General features: G+C 59.3%; 1 protein-coding gene across 1 annotated transcript; it reads left to right on the top strand.

The window, feature by feature from the left end:
- Positions 1 to 266: 266 nt before the first annotated feature.
- On the top strand, positions 267 to 12,745 carry PITX1 (paired like homeodomain 1). Its single transcript, XM_015095690.4, has 5 exons — positions 267 to 466; positions 734 to 973; positions 6,482 to 6,718; positions 8,989 to 9,221; positions 11,181 to 12,745. Exons 3-5 carry the CDS (start codon positions 6,550 to 6,552, stop codon positions 11,721 to 11,723), a joined length of 945 nt encoding a protein of 314 aa, XP_014951176.2. The 5' UTR covers positions 267 to 466; positions 734 to 973; positions 6,482 to 6,549; the 3' UTR covers positions 11,724 to 12,745.
- Positions 12,746 to 14,006: the final 1,261 nt, after the last annotated feature.

Raw genomic sequence — 14,006 nt, 5'->3', positions numbered from 1 at the left:
CAGCCTGGCCACATAGGTTGAGTCCTCTCCTGTGAAGGGGCCGAGCAGGACGACTGCTGTAGGCTGTGCAGTCAAGGGGCTGGGCAAGGGGCCTCAGAAGTCTGTCCTCGTGGGATGGGTCTCCCCTTTCCTCATCAGCCCAGCCCCTGAGGAGAATGGGGGGTGGGGTGGGGAATCCTCCAAGCAGAACAGATCGGGCGCTTGTCCCTCCCTTGCAAGCACCCCCCCTCAGCCATACACAGAGACTGACTGCAGGGTCTGTCCTCAAACCTCCGTTGGCTGCCAAGCTCTGCGCGGCGGACTCCCCCGGGCAATATGCAAGAGCAGCTCCCTCCCGCAGGCTGAGCAGAAACGGGGAAACGTCGACTCTCAAAATCCCGGCTCAAACCTTCACCTGGCGGGACCCGGGGAAACTCCGACCAGACCCCGACTAAACCGGGATCAGGCCCAGCCCTTCGAGTGTCAGGTGGGAAACTGAGCCCGGGGAAAGAAGTCAAGTCGGGGCCAGGCCGGGACCCTCAGGCGACTTCGTCCGCATGCGGCCAGGCCCCTCCTCCGCGCGCGCAGTCCCGGGGCGCGCTCTACGGCCTCGGGCCCCGGCCACGAGCCGTGTCGACCCCTGCCTACGCCCCGAGGGAGGCCGGGACCCCTAGCCCGCGGGACTGCGCGCCGCCCCCTCCCCGCCGGTCCCGACGAGCGCCTCGCTTCCCCTCCCCCCTTCCCGCCTCCCCAGTCAGTGTCCCCGCCTTCCCCGCGGGCGACGGGCGGCGGCGGCGGCAGGAGGAGCGGGCCGAGCCGCGGCAGCCCGGTCCTTGCGCGCTGGGATGTAGCGAACTAGAAGGGGCAGAAGCTGCGCGCAGAGCCGGAGACACAGCTGCATCCGGGGCCCCAGTCGGAGTGAAAATCTAAGCCAGAGTCCGTGGCGAGCGAGCCCGGAGCCGAGGAGCCGCACGCGCCGCGCAGCCCGGGTCGGGTAAGAGTCTTTGAGCTAGGGGCGCTGGGTCCCCGTGGTGTTGGGGCGCAAGGAGGTGGTGGCCGAGTTGCGCGCTGTTCGCTCCGGGAGTAGGTGGGGTCCAGCCGGTGGCACCGGACTGAGCGCATCGCGAAGGCCAGGCGCCATCGAGGCAGCTCCAGGAGCTCGTTCCTGCGCCCAGCGCACAATCACAGCTGCCATCGTCAGGCACTACCTCACCTAACCGGCGGACCCACGCCACGCTGTAACCCTGGGCACCCTAAAAGAGCAACAGTTTCGGGGGTGCGGGCCCCAGCCCTGCAAGGGCACAGCCCAGGACGCCCTTCGCAGCCCTTCGTGGTGGCGCGGACCGCCGGGGACCTCTGGGAGAACCCGCAAGCGAGAGGGCCGCCCGCCGCTCCCCGCTGCACCCAGGAATGGGGGCCCCAGAACGAGCGGAAGCGCCGGCCCCTCTGCACGCACGGGGAACTTTGGCCTTACTTCGCGTCAAGAGGGTATTTTTCCTAAACGAAACCGCTTCATTCGTTCGCTTGTTCGTTTGTTCGGGCAGCTATGATGTAGAAAAGCAACAGACGTCGGCCAGAGCCCCTGCTCTCTTCGCGGCGCACCCCGAAGTCCCGCCGCAGTGCTTGGAGGCGCCCCCAGCCCAAAGCGGCCTGCCCTAGCCGCCACCGTTAGGCTTTTCCTTACCCTAAGACAAACCCCAAGTGCTCTTCGCAAAATCCAATAAAGATATTCCCGCAGCTTCTCCAGGGTTTGGTTGTTGACGCAGGGTTCCCGAGCACGCAGCCGCTTCTCTAGAACCGGGTCTCGGAATTCTGAAATTGACCAGACTCCTAAATCTGAGCTGATTCCGCCGTGGTTAAGCAGGGGCCCCCGCGGCCCGGATCGCAGAAATGGGAACCTCCAGCGAATCTTGGTTCCAATGTTTTCTAATTTAGGAATTCCCTTAATCAAAATATTTGAATCCACTTTTCTGAGAAACCAGGGCTCGGGTATTCTCTTGGCAGCCCAGTGGCCTCTGACAGCCACGGGGGCTGGAGGGTGGCAACCCCAGGTTGCTGTCCATTTGGCAGAGGATACAGGTCTAGAATAATGACAAAACCTACAGGCGGTGGGGGGCAGCCCAAGAGGTGGACTCACTGGCCTCCAGCCTTTTCCTCAGACTGCTCTGGAAGCCCTCACTTCTGTTGAAAAGGAAAAGAAGTGGTCTGTGGTGTATAGACCCGGTGCCCAACTCTGGGATGTTGAGGTGGCTTTTGTTGACCTTCAGGCCAGGCTCAGCTTGCCCTTCCATTAGGAAGGCAGCTGCTGGGAAGAGGAGGCTGTGTACAGCAAAAGCTGACCCTCTGCTTCCCAGCTGTGTGACCAGCCGCTGCCACTTTCCCAGCCTGCTCGTCCCCTGGCTCAGCCATTCTCAGAAACTACAGAGTGACCAGTGGGCTTAGGTGAGCCGTGAGCCTGGAGAGCCACAGGCTCTACCAGCTGCTTTCAGTGAGTTCCGAGTTCGTGCTCCCAGTACATCTCAGCTGCTCCCACTGGGACAGGCTGGGGAACCCCGACTGAAAGGAAGTTGCAGGCTGGGGACCTGAAAGCTGAAAGGATCCAGTGAGATCATTCCCAGCCACCTGCCTGAGCGCCCCTTTCCCATCACCCAGAAACTGCTTTCAGTCAAAGAAACAATGATTTTTATTGGGGAGGGGATGTTAGATCTGGCAGAAGGAGGTAGGTGGTCCCGGCTGCACTCCCAAAACTGGGTTTTCTAGTTTAAACTTCTCCACAGCCTAAGAGGCTTAGGGCTGGAATGTCCCAGAGAGTCACGGATGGCCCCGGAGGCAAGCCATGGCACATTCCTTTCCTTTTCCTAAAATCCCTTGATTCTGGTGCAAAGATTAGGACAAGGTACCCCTGTGAGTGGGTGGAAGGATGCCCTCTATGAGGACCCTCCAATCACCCTTCCCAAATAAAATGACTAAGCCATTCTTGGGCAGAGTCTGTTTTCTGTAAGCCCAGCCTCAGGAAGGGTCCCTTTGGTGATTATTTCAACCCAAGAGCCCAGGCTTCTCTGCTGAACCCAGCCAGGACTCTAAGCCCCAAATTTCCTGAAAGTCACAGAATCATTGCTAGCTCTGTGTGGCCTGGAGCGTTGGTTCCAACCCCAGTAAGCCCCCTTCCCTTCTTTCCTCATGTCCCATCATCTGGTGAGGTGGAGGCTGAAGCAGCAGTCAGGGATTGCTGTGTCCCATGTCAGACTTGGGAGCTGCAGCACAGTGCAAGTCAAGCCTTGCCCAAGGTCACACAGCAAGAGCCAAGGGAACATTGAGTCCCTGCTCTTATTCCTGAAAGAGAGCTGCCTCCTGTCTCATGTGTGTGTGTGTTGCATCTGTGAGTGTGTGCAAGAAGCCCCTATTCTGCCCAGGATAGCGGCCAGGGGAGAGAGCACCCCAGGTCCCTTCTCCAGCCAGCACCCGAGATCAGGCCAGGGCCTCCTCTGGATCAGTTCCTCACCCCTACTCCTTCAGCGCTGACTCTAGTGGAGAAAACACCCCTGGGCAACCCCCACTAGTCTCAGCCCCTCCCTAGGGCTCAGGGCCCCGGGATATGGAGCTTCACCCGCAATAGTCTGAGGACCTTTCAGTCCACACAGCAGGCATCAAGATTTCCAAATATAGGGATTGTGACTACTTGGAGCACTGCCAGAGGCTTGGATCTGGAGGGGCACACAGCAGGTGCTCAATAACTGCATTAAATGCATCAACAGTGAGGGACACAAGTCCCTCAGACTGAGTAGCTAGAGCTGCAGAGTCGCAAAACAGTCCCCATCCGCGGAACGCCTGACTCTTTAGACCCTCTGGGGAATGTGAGTTGTGATGGCCAGCCTCTGGACGCCCAAAGGCAGACCATTCATTTCACGACCCCTCCCAGAGGAACACTGTGCTTCCCACCTTGGCCTGACACTTGGTGGGCTTAGAACACACCCCTCTCAGCCAGATTTCGCGCCAGACAGCATCAGTGTTCTGGAGCTCAGAGGCCTGGTTGTGTGTACATGTATGTGACTGTATTCAGCACTCCCCTGTGTGGGCGCAGTGAGTATGTGTGTGTATGTGTGCACAGCACACCTGTACAGGTATGCAGTACATATAAGTATTTGCATGCTTCTGTGATCCTGGCACGCTGGGTGGCTCACTGTCCCTTCGAAGTAAGGCAGCTACCAGGAAGGTGGCATGCGGAGGGGCACTCACTGGCATGGCATAACACCTAAATACATCCTTGAAAGGAGGTATTGCTCCTTTAGGAGATTCAACTGGAAACTGTGGTCAAAGATGGGGCTGAGGCCAAATGCTCAGCAACCACTGTTCCCTGTCTCCAGGTACCCCTCCCCATCCCCTACACACCAAGTATGCTTTCTCCCTGGGGGTCTCAGCCTACAGGAAATTCCCTTCGGAGAAGTTAGAGCCACTCCCCCAGCCCAAACTCCTGGATGCATTCTGCTGTGGCCCCAGCCTCCGAGTTTGCCCCCTGTGGTCACAGGCACCCAGGGAGAGTGGGCTTGCCCTAGAACTGTGCTTGCTCCCCAGGACCCAGAGCTGGGGGCCTTGGACTGGGGCCAAGGGAGTGAGAGGCAGGCCTGGTTCTACCCTGCCCACGCCCCTGCCCCCACAATCCTCACCAAAGAGCTCAGCCTGGGGTGGAGGCAGGTGACTGCCAGGGTGATAGGGAGCCAGGTGAGGAAAGGGACTCCTAAGGGTCCCAGAGCCTGACAGCCTGCACAGTCAGCCCCAGGCAGAGATCCCAGGAGAACATTAGGATGCCCTGGGCCCAAGCGTGAGGCACTGGGCCTGGAGATGACCACAGTACTTCTCCGGGCCTCACACCCCACCCCCACCACCATCCTGCCCAGTGCTGCTTCTGTCTGGTGGAGCACACAGAAGAGGGGCAAAGGGCACCCTGGGGTCCACCTGTGGCTAGAGGAACAGGTCAGGGCTGCACCCTACCATCCCAGCGGTCACCTATTTGCTCAAGACTCTGACATCTCAGGACCAGTTAACAATTGTTAAGCAAAATCCTTCAACAAACTTCAGTGAAGTAGGAGGATTCAAGGAGGGACTCATTCTAAGGGATGGGAAGGGGAATGTGTTTGTGCTCATGGAGTGCCCACTGGTGCTGTAGCTTAGCTACCGTTGTAGCTAAGAGAAGCTCCAAGACTGTCCTAGGCTTCCTGGCCTGTTTGGAAACTGCAGTCACCTGGCCTGTCGGGCCTGTGCCTGCCACACTTGAGAAGCCAAAGTGAGGCCCTGCGAACCTGCTGGGAAGGGGGCAGAGAGAGGCCCACCCTGTGGTGGCCAAGGCCGGGACCTGGCGGATTTGGCCAGACCGTTGAAGGTGCAAAACAAGGGGAGAGAAGAGGCTGTGGGGGCCTGGCAGGGCTCTTGGGGTCTCCTGCTGCACTCGACAGCGGCCTGGAGCCAACAGAAACGTTTCGTCTGATTAGAAGCCATCGGTTCTATCCCAATCCCGGAAAATTGACTGCGGTGCAGAGGGGGTAGGCCTGAGAAGCAGCCTTGGGGGAGAGGGTCCAAGCTAATTAGGAGGCAGCATCCGGGGGCCCATTAGAGCGCAGGCTGCTGTCACTCAGCCTGGCTCGGGTCCCGGGAGAAGATCCCGGGGAAGGAGGGGCCGCGGCCCCTCGACGAGGACGCCGCTGGGAGCTGCCGGAACGAGCCCCGGGCTCTGCCCCCGCCCTGGCGCTGACTCGCAGGCTCCCGGTCGGTTGGATCCTGCTCGGTGAACGTTCACTCATCCCGGGCTGTTCTCGCCAGAGGCTCGGAACTTCGAGGCGGCCCAGACAGGAGTTGATTTCTGAGCGAAACAAGTCATTTGGGGCTTGAGGTGGGCACGAGCCGCGCGGGGCTTGCAAGCCAGATGCGTTTCTTTTGTGCGGCCGAGGGAGAACTCAGTGTGCCACCGGGGAAGGAGGGTGAGGCGCGGCGAGGCCGCGGGAGGGGGGAGGCGGCGGGAAGGTGGCTGCGGAGGGGGAGGGCGCGGGCGAGGCAGGCAGAGAGGGAGGGAGGGCGGCAGAGAGGGCGCGGCGGCGCGGGCGGCTCGGGGCTGGATTCCGCCCGCGCTCCCTCGCTCTCTCGCTCGCTCCCTCCCTCCCAGCCCCCTCCCCCGCGGGCCCACCCCACCCACCACCCCTGGCGCAGGGACTGCTGGAACCTGGCGGTGCGCGCTGTCGCTTTAAGACAGACTCTGCCGGCGCCGTCCGGAGCCTTAGAAACCGGCCCCGGATCGGGAGCCGGAGCCGGGGCCGGGCGGGCGGCTGAGGCCCGAGCGGCAGGAGCGCAGCGCGGAGCGCGAAGCCGGGCCCCCGGGTCGCGAGAAACCGCTGCCGCTGCCGCCCGCCTGGCCCCGCAGCCCCGGGCGGCCCATGGGGCGAGCGCGGCGTCGTTGCGGGCGCGGGCAGCCCTGGGGGGCAGCCGCTTAGGGGCTGCGCTCTTGTCCTCGCAGGTCGCCGCCGGGGCGGCCGGGCGCGCCCAGCCCCGGCCCCCGGAGCGCCCGCCTCGGTCCCCGCCTCCATGGACGCCTTCAAGGGGGGCATGAGCCTGGAGCGGCTGCCAGAGGGACTGCGGCCGCCACCGCCGCAGCCGCACGACATGGGGCCCGCCTTCCACCTAGCCCGCACGGCCGACCCCCGCGAGCCTCTCGAAAACTCCGCCAGCGAGTCGTCCGACACGGAGCTACCAGGTAAGAGCGGCTCCCCGCGAGGCGCGCGCGGAACCACCCGGGCGAGCAGGGCCGCGCCCCGCAGGCGGGCTCGCTCTACGCTCCAGGCGCGTCAGGACCTTGCCTTTTCCCATTCTCCATCTGACGATGAACGTGGACATGGACGCTCTTTATGAAACGGAAATTTTAGTGCTTCCCCAAGGCGCTTCCACGCGGTCCCGTCGCGCCAACTGACCGGCCGATGCACGAACCTACAACCGGAAGGTCGAAATGACAGCCTCTCTCGATCAGGAGCAGATAGAGCGGGGAGAAAAGTTAGGTTTGCGCAACTGGTTGTCCAGGGGCCGCTGGAACCGGAGGAGAGGAGCAGATCAGAGAGCAATCGGCGGGTGGGAGAGAGAAAGTGCCCAGAGAAACAGAGTACAGACACCCCGACAGACTGGGCGACTGGCTTGAGAGGGGCAAACCGGAGAGAAGGTATGGCGGGCAAAGTCAGAAAAGCAAACGGGGGCAAAAAAAAAAAAAAAAAAAAAAAACCTTTAAGTAAAAGGAAAAGAGAGGACAGCGAGGGCAAGCGGGCTCGGATATAGGACCCCCCCCCAAAAGAAGGATCCCCGCCGCACGTGCGCCGCGGGAGCCGGGAGCCGCCAGGCCGCCTATCCAGGGCTCCGACTCGGCTCAGGCGCGTCTCCTTCCGCGCTGCGTTTTTGTCCGAGCTCAAGCTTTTTACCCCCCCCACCCCAGCAACCGCCGGGCCGGCGGGTGGGCGGCGCGGGCAGCAACGAGGCTCATCCCCTGCCCTGTTCGGGCTCCCGGGTCTCCGAGCGGCTCCGGCGCTCTCGGTGCTGATTCGGCGCCGCCGCCGCCGAGCTCCCCACTTCCCGGGCCTTGGGCGCCTCTCCTGCGTTCATTTCTTAATCCACCGCTGAGTGTTTCTCTGCGCGTTTGTAATCTCTATTTGTTTCTGTTTTGCATCCTTAAGTGACTTTCTCTGAGAGGTTGTGTTTGGTTGATTAAAAAACAATCAACGCTGGACGGTACTTTTGTTTTCAAAAGTTTTAACTGTGGCCTTTGGTTGGTTTTTATTTTTAAAAGCCCGGAGAAATATATAATTACAGATTGCTCTTTTAAAAAGTATGAGAATAGATTTAATTTTTAACTATATTTCGATGTAGAAAGAACTGCTATTCTAGGTATATTTTCAAATTAAAATATCTACATTATTCTTCAAGAGATTTTAAAAAGTCAATCCAAAATGGCGCGTTTCTCCGGGATTTTCTCAAAATCCACTTACAGCGGAATTTAAGTTACCTAACTATAGTGTTGTATTTCCCTGGGATTTAAAAATTACTTCGGGAAGGGCATTATCCAGAAGGGGTTAAAAAAAATCTATCTACAACACTACGTTGATTTTTTTTTAAAACCCCAGATAAATAAATGCCTGTGCCTGCCTGGAGCTTATAAACGTACAGTACTGTATTTAGTTAGTGTGTTTGCATGGAGGTTTCTGACTTCTTAATTTGCGTTTGCTGTGTTTCTATCTGCCTATTTTTAAGAGTCTGTGACCCTTTCTGTGTTTTTACCCATAGAGCTGTTAGCTTTTCTGGGATTCATTGTTTTGGTTTTAAATCCTTTTTCTTTGTGTTTCAATATTTCTATGACTGTGTTTTGTGTAGCTTGAGAGGGCGAGCGAGACTAGAGCTCCCAGGTCACCTAGACAGAGTCTGTGGGTCTGGGCTGCCCGGCAGCCGCCAGAGGGATTCTCTGGGCCTTGGGACTTGAGGCCTGGAGCTAAGGCCGAGAAACCGGCTGTGCTGTGCCTGCCCGGCTCAGTGGGGCTCCGGCTCGGGCCGGGGAGAAGAACGTGCAGGCCACCGCCTAGCTCTGGCTCCACGGATCCCCTAGCTTCAAGCTAGAAAAGTCTGATCCTAGTTCAGAAAAGCAGAGATCTCCTATGAGTTAGAACCCCCAAGAGCCCTAAAAACTGTACATTTTCGGGTGGCATCAACAGTAGGGCTCCAGCGTGTGCCGAGCGGTGAGAGCAGGCCCTGCCCAGCTGGGAACCTTGGTCCGCGGCTCCGACTCCTGGGCTTTGCTCCCAGACGAGCCTGACCAGAAGGTGACTACTGACCGACCAGGCACAGACGGGCTGTTTCCAATGGGGACAATTCCAGGGCCCCTGGCGGGAGGGTGGGCCGCCAGCGCTGACCGCGGGCGCTTCGGTGGAGCCGGGACGGGGTGCAACAGGGCAAAAGCCCGAGGTGACCGGCGCCCCATCCCGCCTGCTTCAGAAAAGGAGCGCGGCGGGGAACCCAAGGGGCCCGAGGACAGCGGTGCCGGCGGCGCGGGCTGCGGCGGTGCCGAGGACCCCGCCAAGAAAAAGAAGCAGCGGCGGCAACGCACGCACTTCACAAGCCAGCAACTGCAAGAGCTGGAGGCCACGTTCCAGAGGAACCGCTACCCGGACATGAGCATGCGGGAGGAGATCGCCGTGTGGACCAACCTCACCGAGCCACGCGTGAGGGTGAGCGCGGGGTGTGCGCCAAGGGGACCCGCGCAGAAGGCTGCCAGCCGGCGCAGCGCAGACTGAAAGCTTAGACAAGCGCCTAGACTAATATTCTTTCCAACACTCAAACCTTCTCCCTCCTTCCACCGGAGGAGATTCTACCTTAGGCCCCGTCTACCCAGCTGCCGCTGAGCCGTTTGGTGCTAGCGCCCATCGGCCGCTGCCTCCTCGGATCTTTCTGACCCACGTCCTACCTGACCCTCTGGCTCCACCGCAGCCCCCATCCAAAGGCCTGTGGCCCCAAGGGACGTTCCCCTGCCCAGTAGAGCCCAGAGCCCGCCCGGTCGTTACCACCCTAGACTGTGCAGAGGATTCCCTGCCGCTGGGGACCTCCGGGCCGCTAGTGCCTTCCCACAAAAACAAAACGGAAAGGCAGATCCTGCCTGGCAGTCTGAGAGAGGCCTGAGAAGAGCCTAGGCTTGGGGGTCTCAAAACTTCCTGGGGCAGTGGTCCCTTCCGCAGTTGGCTAATTCACAATCTCCGGATATTCTCCACCTGACACTTTCTCAGTCATCAGCCAACCTGTAGCTGAACCTTTTCCATAATGACCTTTCCTGTAGGGCTGGGGTCAGGTGGGAGGTGGGGGACAAATCTGGTGGACGAGTGAGCTTCAGGAGGAATCAATCCCTTTGGAGATCTAAGGTCTCCAACCCAAGATGAGACTGCACACTCGCTCTTCTCACCCCTCGGTTCCCAGTGAATAGAAGGCCTTTCTGCCAGAGCAGCAAGAGAGTAATTTCTTCTCTGGGTACTGCAAACATTTAATCAGATATTGGGAGCATGTCCCAAACTAAACCAAAGTCCCACCAGGGCCACAGACTCCCTGTTATAACCTCAGCTCTCACCCCACCCCAGTCATGCTGGCCAGCCCAGTGGGGTAGGGAGTGAAGACAGCACTCGGTAATCCAGAACTCACTAATCCTGCCCCCCATGTACGTTGGTAGGGGTGGGGTGGGGTGGGGGAGAAATCAGGCAATGTTAGTGCTTGGGATGGAGAAGGCCGACATGCACCGATCTGGCAAGAAAGGTCGGCGGAACAGCCCAGGGCAAGGACTGGGATTTGGGAAGAGGTTCTTAACTGAATTTTGTGGGGAAAAGTAGAGGGTGAGAGCAGAGAGAAACTAGTAAGAAGTGAAAGGAAATTAAATATTTGCAGAAAACCATATTTGGCATATATTTAGGTGGCAGGAAAGAAATTAAATATTTAAGGGAGAAGCAAAAGGATCAAGTATTTGAGAAAAATAAAGAATCGACTATTTAAGAGAAAACAGTGAGGGTCAGATATCTGGAAAGAAGGAAAAAACTAAATATTTGGAGAAGAATCAAAAGGATCAAAAATGGGGGATAACTCAGAAAAATGGCCTGAGGGAGAAAAAAGTGGTTCAGATAGCAGGGTGGACCAAATGAAAATAAACATCTGGGACAGAAATGAGAATATCAAATATTACCAATAAAGATGGAAACAGACTATCTGAGGAATGAAAAATAGACTGAGGAGTCGCAAGGTCCTATGTTTGAGGTTAGAAAACTACCTTTGGTGTTGGAGAAGAAAATGGACGGAGTATTTAGGAGATAGATGGGGAACCGTTTGCGGGAGAAGGCACAAGATAACCTGGTTGAGAGAGGAAGAAAGAAAACAATATTTGTTATTAAAAAAAAAAGAGAGAGAGGATCTGCCTTAGGAGAAGAAACCGGATTTAATTAGGGGAAGAGGATAAAGATCAGAAAAAAGAAAAGACTAATAATATTTTCTGGGGACAGGAAAGGAACCATTGTGGGGAGAAGGCAGGGACGGAAATATGGAAGAAAAGAAAGGGTATTGGGGAGAAGGAAGCGGGCTGAGGCCTCGGGGTGGGGCGGGGGCGGTGGGGGCACCTTCCCGCCCGGCAGCCCTGACCCTTCTCCGGTCCCCCCTAGGTCTGGTTCAAGAACCGGCGAGCCAAGTGGCGGAAGCGCGAGCGTAACCAGCAGCTGGACCTGTGCAAGGGCGGCTACGTGCCGCAGTTCAGCGGCTTGGTGCAGCCCTACGACGACGTGTACGCCGCGGGGTACTCCTACAACAACTGGGCCGCCAAGAGTCTGGCGCCAGCGCCTCTCTCCACCAAGAGCTTCACCTTCTTCAACTCCATGAGCCCGCTGTCGTCGCAGTCCATGTTCTCGGCCCCCAGCTCCATCTCCTCCATGACCATGCCTTCGAGCATGGGCCCGGGCGCCGTGCCCGGCATGCCCAACTCGGGCCTCAACAACATCAACAACCTCACCGGCTCCTCGCTTAACTCGGCCATGTCGCCGGGCGCCTGCCCGTATGGCACACCCGCCTCGCCCTACAGCGTCTACCGGGACACGTGCAACTCGAGCCTGGCCAGCCTGCGGCTCAAGTCTAAGCAGCACTCGTCTTTCGGCTACGGCGGCCTGCAGGGCCCGGCCTCGGGCCTCAACGCGTGCCAGTACAATAGCTGACCGCCCGGCCGGGCCACGCGGGCCGGCGGCCGGAACAGCGCCGGGGTCGGGGCTGGGGCCGGGGCGGCGCGGAGGACCTGGCTCCTGAGCCGCCCCCTGCTCCACACCTCCCCACCTCCGGCTTGATTTTGTGTTTGCTTTCCTGGCCCTCACTCTACCCTACAAAACGAGACAAAACAAAAAAGACGTCGGAGAAAAGTGCCGCGAAAAAAAAAAACGGATGAGTTGCAATTTCCCTCGGGATGGCGCGGGTGGTGCACGTTCGCTCGCTCGGGGCCCGGGTGGGCCACTCCGCGGAGGGGACGCGGCGCGGGAGGCGAGTGCCCAGGCCGGTGGCCCGGAGGAGACGCCCCCCGTAGCCCGCGTTCCCGCCGCGCTGGACCCAGACTGAGCGGCCGCGCCTGTGAACTGGAGCGCGGAGCCCAGGCAAACCTGGGCCCCGGCCAGGTGGGAACCAAGACGCCCCCTCCTAGCTGGGCCCGGCTGAGCATACCTTGTAGCTCGATCCGGATCCAAGTTGGAGCGGGCGTTGAGCCGGGGATGATGGTACCCAGCCCAGGGTCGGGAACTCGCCGCGGAGCCGTACTAATGGCCCCGGCGCGCCTCGAGGAGCCCTCGCCTGCCCCGTGCCCCGGAGTCCTATTTTAAGGCCAAGGAGCGGCAGCTGGCGGTGCGGTCGAGGTGGGAGCCTGCTGAGTGCTTGTCTCCGAGCATCCCAGCCCCCCAAGCTTCGCCGCAGACCCAGGCCCTCCGCTCGGCTCCCCCCGGGGGCTAGGAGAGGGCCCCCCCTTTCCCGGCGAAGAGCCCCCTCCTCACCGTCCGCCGTGCAAGAGTCGAGCCGGGAGAGCTCGGGGCGCGGCCAGGGCCCCAGCCGCGCCCACTTTGCACACCCACTCTCCGGCCCGCGCCCCTGTTTACAGCGTCCCTGTGTATGTCGGACTGACTGTATAGAATTATAAATCTGTCTATATCGACTTGTCCATGTACGTCTATTAAAAACCATAGTACGAGCGTGCTAACCACTGCCGAGCCCTGACTGCTTCATTCGGCCGAGAAGGGAGGTGGGTAGAAAGGGAAATAGGCCCTCGTGGGCTCTGCTCGTAGGAGGGAAGAGCCGAGGCCGACCCCGCCAGAGGACCCTACCCCTAACTTCCCCGCCACCATTCCTGGCCTGTTCAGCCCGGCTCCCTTGAGGGCGCGGTTGGGCGCTACCAACACCCTCTCCAAGCGCGCGCGCCCCCAGAAGCAATCAACTGAGCCGCTCAGCCTCCGGCGCTGCGCGGACTGCCCCAGGCTGGACCGACCGCCAGATTCTGCAGGTTCTTCTCAGGCTGGGTCTGAATGACCCTCCAGCCTCTCGGGGTGGTGCGCAGCCTTTGTCTGCCCGGAACCTTGGGGTGGGAGCCGCTAAGAGTTTCCTTAGGCCTGGGGTTGCCTTTTTTCTCACAGGCCGGATGCCGCACTGTGAGCCCTGCTCTCGCTGTTCAGGAGGATGGAGGGTGCTGGATCCGCCAGAGTCTAGCCAGGGCCTCCCTCTGCCTTTCCACATCGAAATCCCACCCAGGGACATATGGCCGTTCCGGTGAAAGTGTCCACCACGTCGAACTCATTTCTCACTTCCCTTCCATCCCAACGTATCTGTGGCTCCCAGCGCCGCCACCCTCCCCCACTTTGGAAACTACTGAACAAGACCAGCCTGTAAACTGCCTGTAAAATTCTGCTTCCCTTAAGTAAGTCATTTCTAATGGCAAAACAAAATGTTTGCAGCTGCAGCGGGTGAGGAAGGAGGGGTTAGCATTCTGCTTTAGAGTCACCTTGGGATGGGCAATGTCCTGGTGCTGGGCCCAGGCAGGCCCTAGCTGGGGATGGGGTATGGCCATGGGCTTAGTCATGGGTTAATAGCTGGAGAGCCCTGTGCACACATTCCCAGACCGGGTCAGTACTGACTCTGAGGTCAGGAGTCTTGGTCCTACTATACAGATGATGGAACTAGGGCTCCATCACACTATGCAGTGGGCCAAGGTCACATGGATTCCAAAGTCAAGCATCTTTCCATGGTCTTCTCACCTTCAGAGGAGGAGTAAGGAGGGGTCCTTCCTGCTAGATGGCTCAGCCTGATGCTGTAGGACTTGGAGTGCCGGGATCTGAGAAGGACAGGGCCAGATACACAGGCTGGGGGAGGGAGGTGGGGGAAGGGAAGTTTGGGGCAGGGGGGCTGGAGCCAGACCATCCCTCCCCCAACGGCTCCAGTCCAGAGCTCCGACCCCTCACTCTCTGGAAACA

Source organism: Ovis aries, chromosome 5, assembly GCF_016772045.2.
Source record: "Ovis aries strain OAR_USU_Benz2616 breed Rambouillet chromosome 5, ARS-UI_Ramb_v3.0, whole genome shotgun sequence".
Lineage (NCBI taxonomy): Eukaryota > Metazoa > Chordata > Mammalia > Artiodactyla > Bovidae > Ovis > Ovis aries.
The sequence above is the reverse complement of the archived record's forward strand: the minus strand, read 5'-3'. Positions and strand labels throughout refer to the sequence as shown.